The 12964-nt window shown below is 36.1% G+C and overlaps 1 protein-coding gene across 5 annotated transcripts in view; it reads right to left on the bottom strand.

The window, feature by feature from the left end:
* Positions 1 to 12964, bottom strand: part of Smarca1 (SWI/SNF related, matrix associated, actin dependent regulator of chromatin, subfamily a, member 1) — a 92044-nt gene that overhangs the window by 26733 nt on the left and 52347 nt on the right. For all 5 annotated transcript variants that reach the window (XM_026784798.1, XM_026784799.1, XM_005358411.3 and 2 more), the window contains 3 exons: positions 12801 to 12920; positions 2319 to 2429; positions 1735 to 1848 (listed from right to left, as the gene is read on the bottom strand). In XM_026784798.1, the coding sequence (XP_026640599.1) occupies positions 1735 to 1848; positions 2319 to 2429; positions 12801 to 12920 (345 nt within the window). The remainder of the gene's footprint in view (positions 1 to 1734; positions 1849 to 2318; positions 2430 to 12800; positions 12921 to 12964) is intronic.

Raw genomic sequence — 12964 nt, 5'->3', positions numbered from 1 at the left:
ACCAAACAGGGTTATATCACATGCAGAAACAGCCGAGACTATCTGGATAGAGCACAGTATTTAAGAGCACAGTATTTAAAGTCTAATAAGTGGGTTTGAGACAGCAGGGCAACCTCATTATCTACATGACCTTGCACAAAGTAACTGAACCTTGCTGAACTCCAGTTACCTACCAATTACAAGCAGACAATCAAACCTATATAATGAGGTTGTTAGAATCAAATAGAATATATGTTAAATCATTATATAAATTATAAAATATCCTACACTACTGTTTCGTTTAGTACTCAAAATCTAACAGGCAATAAAAGAAGCTGAAAATAATGTTCTATGACCAAGAACAATGATAAACCCCAACAAAGTGCTTTATGTCTTTTTATCTCAATAAGTTAACTATTTAATAACTCTTACATTTTTCATTTTTTCTACACTCTGTTCACTTTCTTTGCAAGTGGTCTCATGTATAAACTGAGCAGTCAAACATGGCTACTTTATTCTGCTACACTTTCCTAAAAATGATTCTTTCTGGTCTGGATTATTATGTCCAAATCTAACCACATTTCTCTAACAATATTTTAACTAGCCCATGTAATATAAATGAATTATCATAAATACATAGTTTCTCTAGGTACATACTAGCTACTAATCAAATACTTGATCAAAGTTCCAACTCTAATAAAGGTGCAACAAAATAAATTTTGAAATATAACTTCCAATTCATAAAACAAAAAATTTCATAAGATTACAATTGTGCTGATACTTTTCTAATTTTCTTTATGTTAGTGATTCTTATACCTCTAGTAAGTCATCTCCATTGACTAAGAAGCCAGTTTCCACGTACAGAATTAACCTGATATTCTTAATTTCTTAATAATGTAGATGCAGTATTACAACCACTAAATTTTAATTACTAAAATTTATAACACATATGCAAAACAGAATTTTCAATTCCAAATATAATTTTATTTTAAAATCATATGACTAATTATCATATGTTTTGATATCTTTAACATCTTCGTGACCATTAACCACCAAGACTTTTATTAACCTATGAGAAATAAGCGCAAAAATACTGTTTCTTAATTCTACTACAAAAAATTATTTAAAAATCATATCATATATCAAAATTTATTTCCAACCACATACTTGTTTTTTTCTACATGTTCTTTGACAATCTGAACACAAAATCTGTTGAAATAACATTATTACAGATGTTACTGTTTTGAAATATTGGAGACCAATTGATTTGATTGGGGATCCTTTTGAGTGACTCAACAGCTTAATCATTACTACTAGTTTAAAAAATTGTTATATGTTCTTATATTCTTTAATATTAGCTAGAGTACATAGTCTATTTTAACTAGTGCTTATTGTATTGTTATATTTTAGTAGCTATGATTTGGCAATAATATAAGAAAATTGCAATAACAAACCATGTTATAAGAGAATTCTATAATAGCACATAAAATATTGAGACTAGAAGAGATGATTCAGTAGTTGGGAGAATTAGATGCTAATCCAGTGGACCCAGGTTCAGTCCCTAACACCAACATGGTGCCTCACAATCACCTGTAACTTAATTTCTAGGGGATCTAACATCCTCTTCTGGCCTCTGAGGACACTAGGCACTCACATGGAGCACAGACATACATGCAGGGAAAAAAATTCATACAAATAAAATAAAACAAAACAATTTTTAAAAGATTATATCACACTAATTTGAAAAAAAATTACCTTATAACCGATAGTCTTTCGATAATAAAGAATTTCCTTTTCCAGGAGCTCAAATAAACGTGGTGGAAAAAATTGAAAATCCTGAACATTTGGCTGTTTTGGAGGTCGAGGAGCCTATGAGGAAAAACTATGTTACATGCATACATACATACTTGTTTTCATGAAGCACAAAGCTGATACAAGTAACTCTAGTGATTTTTATATATGGAAAAATAAATACAATAAAATCCATTCATATGGCTGGCCCATAGCAAGTGCTGACTATATTGTTAAATTTTAGGAACGATGGGGCTGGAGAGATGGCTCAGCGGTTAAGAGCATTGCCTGCTCTTCCAAAGGTCCTGAGTTCAATTCCCGGCAACCACATGGTGGCTCACAACCATCTGTAAAGAGGTCTAGTGCCCTCTTCTGGCCTGCAGACATGCACACAGACAGAATATTGTATACATAATAAATAAATAAACATTTTTTAAAAAAAATTTTAGGAACGATGATTTGGCAATAATATGAGAAGATCTGAATCACAAACCAGATGTAAGAGATTTCTGCAACAGCATATAAAACCTGGCCCTGTACAGTTTTACCTTGGGGATCTTTGGCTCGCTGACACGCAAAGCCTCTCTAAAGTAGGCATCCACTGCATAGCTGGCTTTGCGTTCTCGTTTAGGAGGTTCAATCCACTCCACCATACCAAGCTACACACAAGCAAGAACAAGAGGTTCAGTTACTCCAAATTATTTTCTCAGTACCACATGCAATAAGGCAGTAATTATAAGCAAGTAAAACTTGGTTCATAAATTCTACTTCTACCTGCAAAGTTCTGTAACATTGCTATAAATCAAGTTTAGGAGCAAAGGGGTTTTTTTGCATTTTTTAAAATAATTTTAAAATTAGTTCCTCCTAAATTGAGAATAATTTGCATATTCTGGTTAGTATCTGATGTCAATTTAATTAAATAAAGAGGAATTTTCAAAAAAGGAAGAGAAGTATTGATTCTGGTAACTTTAAACATATAATAGGCCAGGGGAGTAAATGACAAGAAGCACCATGACAGGCACACCTCCTTCACAGCAAAAGCGAAAAATGTTTGAAGGGAACTTTCTAGAAAAGCAAGCTATAGAGGAGTGGGCAAAAGTCACTAGAATCAGCAAGATTCAGATTTGAATCTGAATCGTACCATTTCACTGGTCAGACATCTTGGAGGGTTATTTCTGTTTTCTGTAAAATGAGAACAATTAATACTTACCTTGAAGATTAAATATGACCACAAAGGATCTGAGACTCTAGCTCGGTAGAACCCTGTATGATTAACTTGTGCAAGACCCTGGGTTGGAGCCGCAACATCACACACAATAACATATCTGAAAGTAGTAGCTAACTAGCCAACAGTTAATGTTAAGGTATTACTATTACACATTGAGACTAAAGTTACCATAGACTTGTCTCATTGCAAAACTTACCCCATTATCAGATAGGGAATGAGGTTTAATAGTCAACAAATAAAATTGACAATACAAAGTTTTAGACTCCAAGGAAAAATTTTCTTTTTTCTCTGCTTTCTGTGTTTCACGGTGTTTCTCCATTTTACTAGTGACTTTAAATGAGCCATGGGGGCCTTTAAAAGACTATTAATCTACCATTAATGGTCCCAATATCTTATCTTATCTTAAGGTTGATTTCAATATTTCAGCATAGGCAAAGAGTGGATGGCAAGGCTGCCTGTGTAGCTCAGTAGTCGCACAAATGCTAAGCATGCACAAGACCCTTGGCTCAATCCCCACAACCACTTAGGAAAAACATGGATAATAAAGTAAGATAATGAGGGTGGTTAGAGATCTACAAGTTCTCACTGTGTCTAGAGAAATAAATCTTAATGTTAAGGCTCATAAATCAAAATCTATACAATAGCAAAGAAGAGGTTTATTTTTTTGTTGATTCATAAGATTCAAACCAATGTGCAAAGTTACAAGAAACAATACCATCATTATGCAATCTAAGTCCACAGGGCTGGTGGTGTAGCTCAGCAGTAGACTGTTTGCCTAGAATACACAAGGGCAAGATAGCAAACAGTAAAAGGAATTTCCCAGAGAGAGGCAGGATCCCCAGCACTTCAGAATTCAAACACAGGCTAGCATCTGTTGCAGATGTTGTAAATGAGATTTCTTTTCAAATCACATTTATTTATTTGTGTGTGCATATGTGTGTATGTGTGCATGCATGTTCATGCCATGTCGCACCTGGGAAGATCAGAGAACAACTTTTAGGAGTCGGTTCTCTCCACCATACGGATTCCAAGGACTGAACTCAGGCTGTCAGGCTTGGTGGCAAGCACCTTTCACTGAGTCATCTTGCTCACCCTATAAAGTGAGATTCCTTCATTACAAGAAAGCATAGAGGAAATGACCTTTAATGCCTTCTAATTCTTAGAAGTTAAAAGAAATTAAAATGGGATGCTTAAATAAAATAAATATCCACATCTAGGGCTACAGATGTACGTCAGTGGTAGAGAACTGGTCTAGCATGTAAGAAGCCCAGGGTTTAATACCAAACAAAGAAAGGAAAGAACAGGGGGAGAGAGGGAGGGAGGGAAGGAAGAAAGGAGGAAGATAAATTATGGTTCTTATACCAAAATAAGTGTGTAAGGTGACAGTATTTGGGGGAAAAAAGATTTCATAAATAGTTCAGGAGGTGACAACAGAGGATTCCCACAGAGGAAGCTGGCCTAGGCTAGTCCAATCAGTAAACTCTGGGTTCAAGTGAGAAACTCTGCCTCAATATACAAGGCAGACAACTATCAAGGAAGACATTAGATATCAACCTCTGGCCTCCATACACATGTAAACAGACATGTGCACCCACATTAATGTGAACATACATACACACATATACACACGCACAAAAAAGATTTTATAAATAACATATAATTTAGTCTTTCTAAATTGGAGTAAAATGTATACTTGAAATTAACTTTCTAAAAGTAATTTGGTCATCCAATCTGTATATGTTTGAAAGTGTAGATGTTGAAATTCGAAATAAGTGTTAAAGGTCAATTCTTGAACTTTCAGAAAGAGAATTAATTATACTGAATTGGCTTGTTTTAGACAAAAGCATATTTATACTAACTTATTCAAGTTAAATTATCAAGGATTAATGTCAGCTACCATGACTAAATTTACTAGGCATGGTAGTAAAATAATGTAACTGATTCAATAAATCACATGTGAAAATCTAACTTAACATATAATGTCTAAGATTTATGAACAATATACTATCAGATTTTCAATTCTCTTCAGAAACAATGTGAGCATAATTTATGACCCTATGTAGAAAACATGAATGCATAGAAATAAAATATAATCTCAAATGAGAACTCAAAAATTCTGATTTTGGATATTACTGTTAATAGTAGACATTCAATTAGAAGAATCATTATAATCATTAAAATACATATTATCTGTAAATTATCATGTTTGCTAGAAATGAAAGCATGGGGCAGCTTATTACATTACACATACACAAGTATTTTCTAACACTAATCTTACTTTAACTGAATGGGGTTAGGGATGTAATTCAGTAGTATAGGATGTGCTGAGCATGAGGAAGTCCCAACACTGAAAAAAAGGAAGTTTCAATGCTATTTAGGTTCTATTAATATTTTTCCACTTTATAAAAGATTCTTAGTACCAATAACCCATAGGAATAATTGGAGAGTAAATAAAATTTATATCATATAATTAGATCTAAAAAACATATTAGGCAGACAATTTCTACCCTGTACAGAAAGGCCATCACCTCCATCTAAGCAGGATAAAACACAAAGCGTCCAAGATTGCAAATAAAACAGACAAATATAAGTCAAGGAACAAAACCTATCAGAGGCGAATGATGGCAAGAAAGTATTGTCAGTATAATGGATGTGATGGAATTTAAAATGATTCAGCTCTCAGTTTGCAGTAAAATCAAGATCTAAAAAAGTGTTTCTCTTTAATGAAACATTATTCCTATAAATTCAAGAATAAGGTTTATGGAACAATTTGAGCAATAATAATAATAATAATCAACTGTATTGTAAGTCAAAATAAATAGACATGAATCTATAGCAATTTAAATAAATGAGGACATAAATAATTAACAGAGTAGGGGTATCTTCCTCTTACATAAATTCCCAAGTAGGAATTATAGATGAAATGAGGAAATGGCCCTCAGGTAAACATCGTAACAATAACTCCCCCTACAGATGCTAAGATCATCACATACAACTTTGAAAATATCCTTCCTAAGATAGTTATGAATTACAAAAGTAAAAATACTAAATTCATAAGAGAGAAATTTGGCAGATGCCATCCACTAAGTGAAAAAGGTTAACATCACCCATAAAGATTGGTTAAGATCATTGATGGTCTGATAATATGTTCAGGACACAACATCCCTTCTGGGATATTCTTGCCAAAAATGCATAATCTCAGTAAAATCCTTAAAAACTGTCAGAACAAACACAAAGCAAGAGACGAGCTACGAATAATTGATGAGTGCTTTTCCAGAGTGTCCAGGTCATGAAAGAAAAAAAACTGGAGAACTAACACAGACTAGGAGAGCCAAAAAACATACACAGCAAAAACAGTAATGTGGGATAAAAAATGAAAAATAAGCTACAAATGGGGAGAAAATATTAGTAAGAGACAAATTTGATTAGACCATTATCGAAAACAAAGTATCCAAATATTGGCACTACAAGAAAAAACAAAACAATTCAGCTGAAAAAATAAACTGGACAAGACTTTAAACAAAGAAGACAAAGAGATAGTAGTTAAGGATGTGGAAAATATGTTCAACATGTCACCAAGAAATTTCAGATTAAAATAAGAAGAAAACCCTCTACACCTGTAAGAAATAGAGAAGGGAGCAGCAGAGAACAAGGGATTTGAGGGGAGAAGTGGGAAAATGGAGGGATCTCTAGGGAGGCAGAGGGTGGTTAATACAGAAGGAGGGAGGAGGGTAAAACAACAGTAAGGGGATCGGAAAAAGTCATAAAGAATCATACATCAACTATCTATCTAAAAATACCTCTAATACTTGTTACATCTGTTTATAAAAATCCATACATAGCTTAAATGAAATCTTCCCATCTCAGTTGGCAATGTTCCCTCAAAGAGGCATAAGCTATCTAATAAAATCCCCCAAATCAAGCATGAGAATCCCTCTTTTGAGTTGTTGGTCAGAAGGGCCCAAGAGACTCCCAAAATATTGCAGGATATTGCTATTAACCTTGTTACCCCCTAGAAGTGAAAGATTAAGTCCCTATTGCTGAAGGTGCCTTGCACATCAGACACAAAGCCCGGAGATTCCTGAATTGGAAATGAATGCCTCCTCCCTGAGGAGTAGCTTTCATGGTACCAAAAGGTGCGATGCAAACGTCCAAAGGAGGGAAGCAACCAACATTGCTACTCAGCTATGACATCTGTGAACCACAATGATGACCAGCATTGTGCAATAGTAGTGGTATGCAAACCTTGGCAGGAACCAACTGTTAATTACTTGGACTTAAGACTCACTCAAACATGTCTGGTATTAGAAAGTTAGCCAACTACACAGGGCTAGTGAAGCCATTGATCTTTGCAGAGACTCAAAACCACCACTTTACTAAAGCAGCATAAATCCTAACTGCATTCTGAATATTTCTTCTTATACACACAGGTAAAAGTATAGGTATCTGGGGCTGGAGAGATGGCTCAGAGGTTAAGAGCACTGGTTGTTCTTCCAGAGGTCCTGAGTTCAATTCCCAGCAACCACATGGTGACTCAATCATCTGTGATAAGATCTGGTGCCCTCTTCTGGCCTGCAGGCAGAACACTGTAAACATAATAAATAAATCTTAAAAAAAAAAAAAAAAGTATAGGTATCTGACAAGAGTCGTACAGCCTAGTCTCAGTTCAGCATCTGACTAACCACTAACCGTCCAGTGGGTTTCCTCAGGGCAAAGCACCCATGTAAATGGATTCTCAGTTGGCAAGGACCAGTAGACCATGGACCAGCAGAGAAATTTGCAAACTTCATGCTGCTTGCAGGCTCTTTTTTCTCTCACTATGTTGTTGATTCTTTGGGCAGTTTTTAGCTTTACTTTCTCAATCACACATGCAACAGCTGTAATTTTTCCTTGAAAGTCTCTTCTTTCTCAGGTGTTTTTCCCTAAGATTCAGCAGGAAGCTAAAGCTCCTCAAATTTCTTATCTAGTATTACTAAACACAACTCCTAATCCTGGGAACTTTTCTGACTTAGTAGAGATAGTTAGGTATATATGAGAAAACACCACTGGAAACATTAACCATGTCTCACCGTCCTGGAAAGGAGAACAAGGCACACACACACAGAGAATAGAAAAAAGGCCTCGGGAATATACATAGTGGCAACAGTTGAGAGTAAGTTCCCTGGACACAAGGCACATAAAATTAATGATAAGATCTAGTATGACTCAATAGGAAAATGCATTATAAAATATGGGCTAGAGAGATCCATCTTTACCATACATAGGAGCGTATATCTTTACAAAGTATAGTGCGATGGGAGGAGGGTACCTTATCAAAATCTGCCTTTTACAGGGAAATTGAGACATGGCACCCTCTTATAGAACAAGAAACTGTATAAAACTATATCTTACCGATATAAAAGAATTGTTTGTATTTGAATACTGTTGTTCTTAAAGCACTGTACCCATGTCTATTACTTTTTAACTTTGTAACCACAAGTAGCAGCCGCTGAGATAAGTGCTGCAGGAGCCGGATATGTCTGGCTCCTATTTAGCCAAGTTTACAAAAATGCTAAACTCTGTGTCTAGAATAAGGTTAAGTAGGAGGTGAGAAAGTGTGTTTGGGAAGCATAAATGGGAATGATGGGAGCTTTTATGATGATTACAATGTATTTCTTCAAAGTAAAAAAAAAAATAGGAGCCAATAATAAAACTGTTCATGTAAGCCTGGTAGGAAAACAAAACTCTGTTACAGTATAAGCAAAGATAGCTCAAGCTTTTTGGGGTCAATTGAGTGCAGTCCACCTGGTAGTCAAGACTTTTTCCTTGAGCTGACATCCCTTCTCTGTCTCAGGACCTGAACCGGAGCTGAGGCTGGACCCCAAAAGCTATCATCCTGCATCAAGGAAATATCTCTTTGCAACAGACATAGACCATCATAGAAAACCACAACCAACCAAATCGAAAAGTCGTGGAGCCTAGTTCCGACTGATATGTGTACAGCACAACTCGTGCACTGAGGCTCAAAAAGCATTTCAGAAGAGGGAGAGAAAAGATTCTAAGAGCCAGAGGAACAGAAAGTGTGCTGTGAAATTGCGTCTCCTAGAAATGTCAAAAAAAAAAGCTCCACCGATGACGTTTCACTAGCATAACTGCCTAAATCCAAGCTGAACACTGATGACATCAATAGGCATGGCAATGCAGGCCAGGAGGAAGCTCATGTGACCTCAGCCCTACACAAAGAACTATAAGCGACTAAGGAATGCTGACAGCAGGAGAAACAGCCTTGCCCAGGCACCTGGCTGATTATTCAACACCAAATGGTCAGCCCTGAAAGCATACATACAAGTTACATTAGATAGACTGGGCAGGTTGTATTTATATATTTAAGAAATTAATTTTAGCCGGGCGGTGGTGGCGCATGCCTTTAATCCCAGCACTCGGGAGGCAGAGGCAGGCGGATCTCTGTGAGTTCGAGACCAGCCTGGTCTACAGAGCTAGTTCCAGGACAGGCTCCAAAGCCACAGAGAAACCCTGTCTCGAAAAACCAAAAAAAAAAAAAGAAAGAAATTAATTTTAAAGAGAGCAAGGAGGGGCATATTGGGAGTAAAAAGAGGAAAAATGATGCAAATATAATCCCAAATTTTTTAAAAGTAAAAATGCAAATTAAAATAATAAGAAGTCACTATACACCAATTAGAAAAGTGAAAATCCAATATTTCAATGCCACCAAGTACTGGAAAAGATGTGGACTGAGTTTTCATTCACTGCTGGGAGAATGCAAAATGGCATAGCCACTTTGGAAGAAAGTCTGGCTGTTTTCTACAAATGTAAACTTACTTTTCTTATAGGATTCAGCAAGCATATTCCCTGGTATTCCCAAAGGAATTTAAAAAAAAAAAAAACTTTTGTTTTTAAAAAAAATCCTGCAAACAGATGTATACAGTAGATTTATTCATAACCACCAAACCTTGGAAACAACCAAGATGCTCCTTAGATAAACAGCGGGGCGTTCAGAATGTCAACTCTCTCTCAGTGCTCAAAGGAAACGAGCTGTTGACCCGTGAAGAAAGACCGAGGAAACTGAAACCCTAAATGAAAGAATTCAACCTCTAAAAGACTTCATTTAATGGTATGACATTCTGAAAAATGCAAAACCATGAAAACAGCAAATAAAAAAAGATGAATCCTTGCAAGAAGCCCAGTGAAAAATGGCGGGGGTGGGGGATGAGTAAAGCACAAAGGATTTTTTTAGGCAGTGAAAATACTTAATGATAGATGGTAGATATCTACGCATTTATTAAAAGTCTTATAATATGCCACTCTAATAAAAAGAACTCTGTTGTAAATGATGGATTTGGAGTGACAGTGATGTGTTAATGTACGTTCATGATTGTAACACGTGTACCACTTTGGCACAGGATTGGAGAGGAGAGGTGTATGTCAGAGGCAAGGGATATATGTTCTTCCCATTTAACTTTGTTGAGAACCTAAAATTCCTCTTAAAAATAAAGTCTTGTTTGGTTGGTTTTTTGGGGTTTTTTTTGTTTTTTTTTTTTTTTTTTTTTTTTTTTGGCTTAGTTTGGTTTGGTTTAGTTTTGGGTTTTTGAGACAGAATCTTTCTATGACGTAGCCTTGGCTGTCCTGGAACTCACTATGTAGAACAGGCTGGCCTCACAGAGATCCATTTGCCTCTGTCTCCCAGGTTCTGGGATTAAAGGCATATGTTACCACACCCTGCTAAAGTCTAGTTAAAATGATGCAATTTGGAATCCTAGAATGAAGCCCCTGGAACAGCAAAAGAACATTAAGGTAAAAAATAGATAAATAAATAACTCTGATGGTAATTTCTTATATTTCAATAATTAAAGTAACACATATATTATTAGCACTAAACTATTATTTTTGCTATTTTTCCATTCATCTAAAGTCATTTTAAAATACAAAGCTTAAAATTACTGCTTAAATTCCAGTTTAAGCATACAAAACATAAAACCTTCACTTCTTCAACACTGATATCTATGTCGTATATCACAAGGCATTCTTTTTCAAAGGACTACATATAATAAAGCCCTCGTGGCAATTAACTGCTAATGTGACATTATGCTCAGTTTATATTAACTGTGATCACAAATCTGTTTTTATCTGGATGAGATCTAAAATCATGTGGGACACTCTTGGGGATGTATGGTGAGATCAACCTTTGGGGATGTAGCATGTTGGTGAGATCAACCTTTGGGGATGTAGTATGTTTGAGATCAACCTTAGGGGATGTAGTATGTTTGAGATCAACCTTTGGGGATGTAGTATGTTTGAAATCAACCTTTGGGGATATAGTATGTTGGTGAGATCAACCTTTGGGGATGTAGTATGTTTGAGATCATCAACCTTTGGGGATGTAGAATGTTTGAGATCAACCTTTGGGGATATAGTATGTTGGTGAGAAGTCCAATGGTGGGCACTATCGTTACCTGGGATGGGATCCTGGAATGTATAAAAAGGAGGAAGGGAGGCAGTAAGAAGGTTAAATCCATAAAATCATATGCCTCCAAACCTGACAATCTGAGTCTAATACCAGGAACCCACAAGATAGAAAGAGAGAACTGACTCCCACAAGTTATCCTCTGACGTACACACATACACACATGATTTTTTTTTCAAGACAAGGTGTTTCTCTGTAGCTTTGGAGCCTATCCTGGAACTCGATCTTATAGACCAGGCTGGCTTTGAACTCATAGAGATCCATCTGCCTCTGCCTCTGCCTCCCAAGTGTTGGGATTAAAGGCATGTGCCACCATTGCCTGGCACATAATTCTTCTTTTAAATGCTAATTTAAAGGAAAAGGCTAGCTGACGAAAGCATTTATCATTGCCTTCCTCCTGACTGTGATTGCAACAGGGTCAACTGTTTCAAGCTTCTACTACCTCGCTCCACCTGCCATGATGTACTCATTGTACAAAACAAACAACCATCCCTTCTTTAAGTTTCTTTTTGTAGATATTTTATTATTTATAAATTAGGGGTGTGTGTGTGTGTGTGTGTGTGTGTACCTACATGTAAACAGATACACAGATGACAGAGGTGACAGGTCCCCTGGAACTGGAGTTATAAGAAATTGTGGGCCTCTAGACGCAGGTGTTGGGATTCCAATCCAGGTCCTCTGGAAGAACAGTATATGCTCTTAACCCTTGAACCATCTCTCCAGTCCCATTTAAGTTGCTTCTGTCGGGGAAGTTTATAACAACGAATAGGAAAAGCAACTATGACAGTCGCTGCCAGATGCTGTTCTAATTACTTCACAAATATTAACCCATTTCCTTATGAGGATCACTCTGCGTTCTTACTCCATTCTCCCTTTGTTACATGAAAAAGCTGAGTACCCAAAGTCATTTCCCTACTAACAGAGATGAGATTTCAGCTTGAGTTTCAGGACTCAACCACGTTCCTGTCCTTACTTTCACTAACAAAGTGAAACTAAAAACACCTTGAGCATACCAATCTAAAAGTAATCTGAAATCCAAAATGCTCCAAAATTCCAAATTTTAAGAAAAGTTTTATAATATTTCTGACTTCAAATTGGCAGATCAATTACAGCTCTGTAAATATTCCAAAATCAAAAAGACTCCAAAACATGAAACTCTCTGATCCAAAATGTGGGGAAAGCATACTGAGCTGCAGTGACGACAGCAATATGACCATCATCATATTAAAGCAAATTAGACTCATGATTGACCTTGAACTATATGAATGATTGTGTTGTTGTATAGATTTTACAAGGAAAAGTGAAAATTTGACCATTGAATGACTGCAAGAATAAAGTTACCTTCTGTTTTTCTCTATAATCCTCTCCTTCAAACTTGTACAAACTTTGTTCAGGGTCCATTCTAAAAGTTCTTAGAGAAGATTCTCCCATTTTCTGCATGCGTTCATTCATCTCAGCAGTCTGAAGTTGAATATGTTGAAATGAGAAAATTATCAGTAAATTAA

This window comes from Microtus ochrogaster, chromosome X, assembly GCF_000317375.1.
Source record: "Microtus ochrogaster isolate Prairie Vole_2 chromosome X, MicOch1.0, whole genome shotgun sequence".
Classification (NCBI taxonomy): Eukaryota; Metazoa; Chordata; class Mammalia; order Rodentia; family Cricetidae; genus Microtus; species Microtus ochrogaster.
Note: the sequence above shows the minus strand (reverse complement) of the source record. Positions and strands in the feature narration are given on the sequence as shown.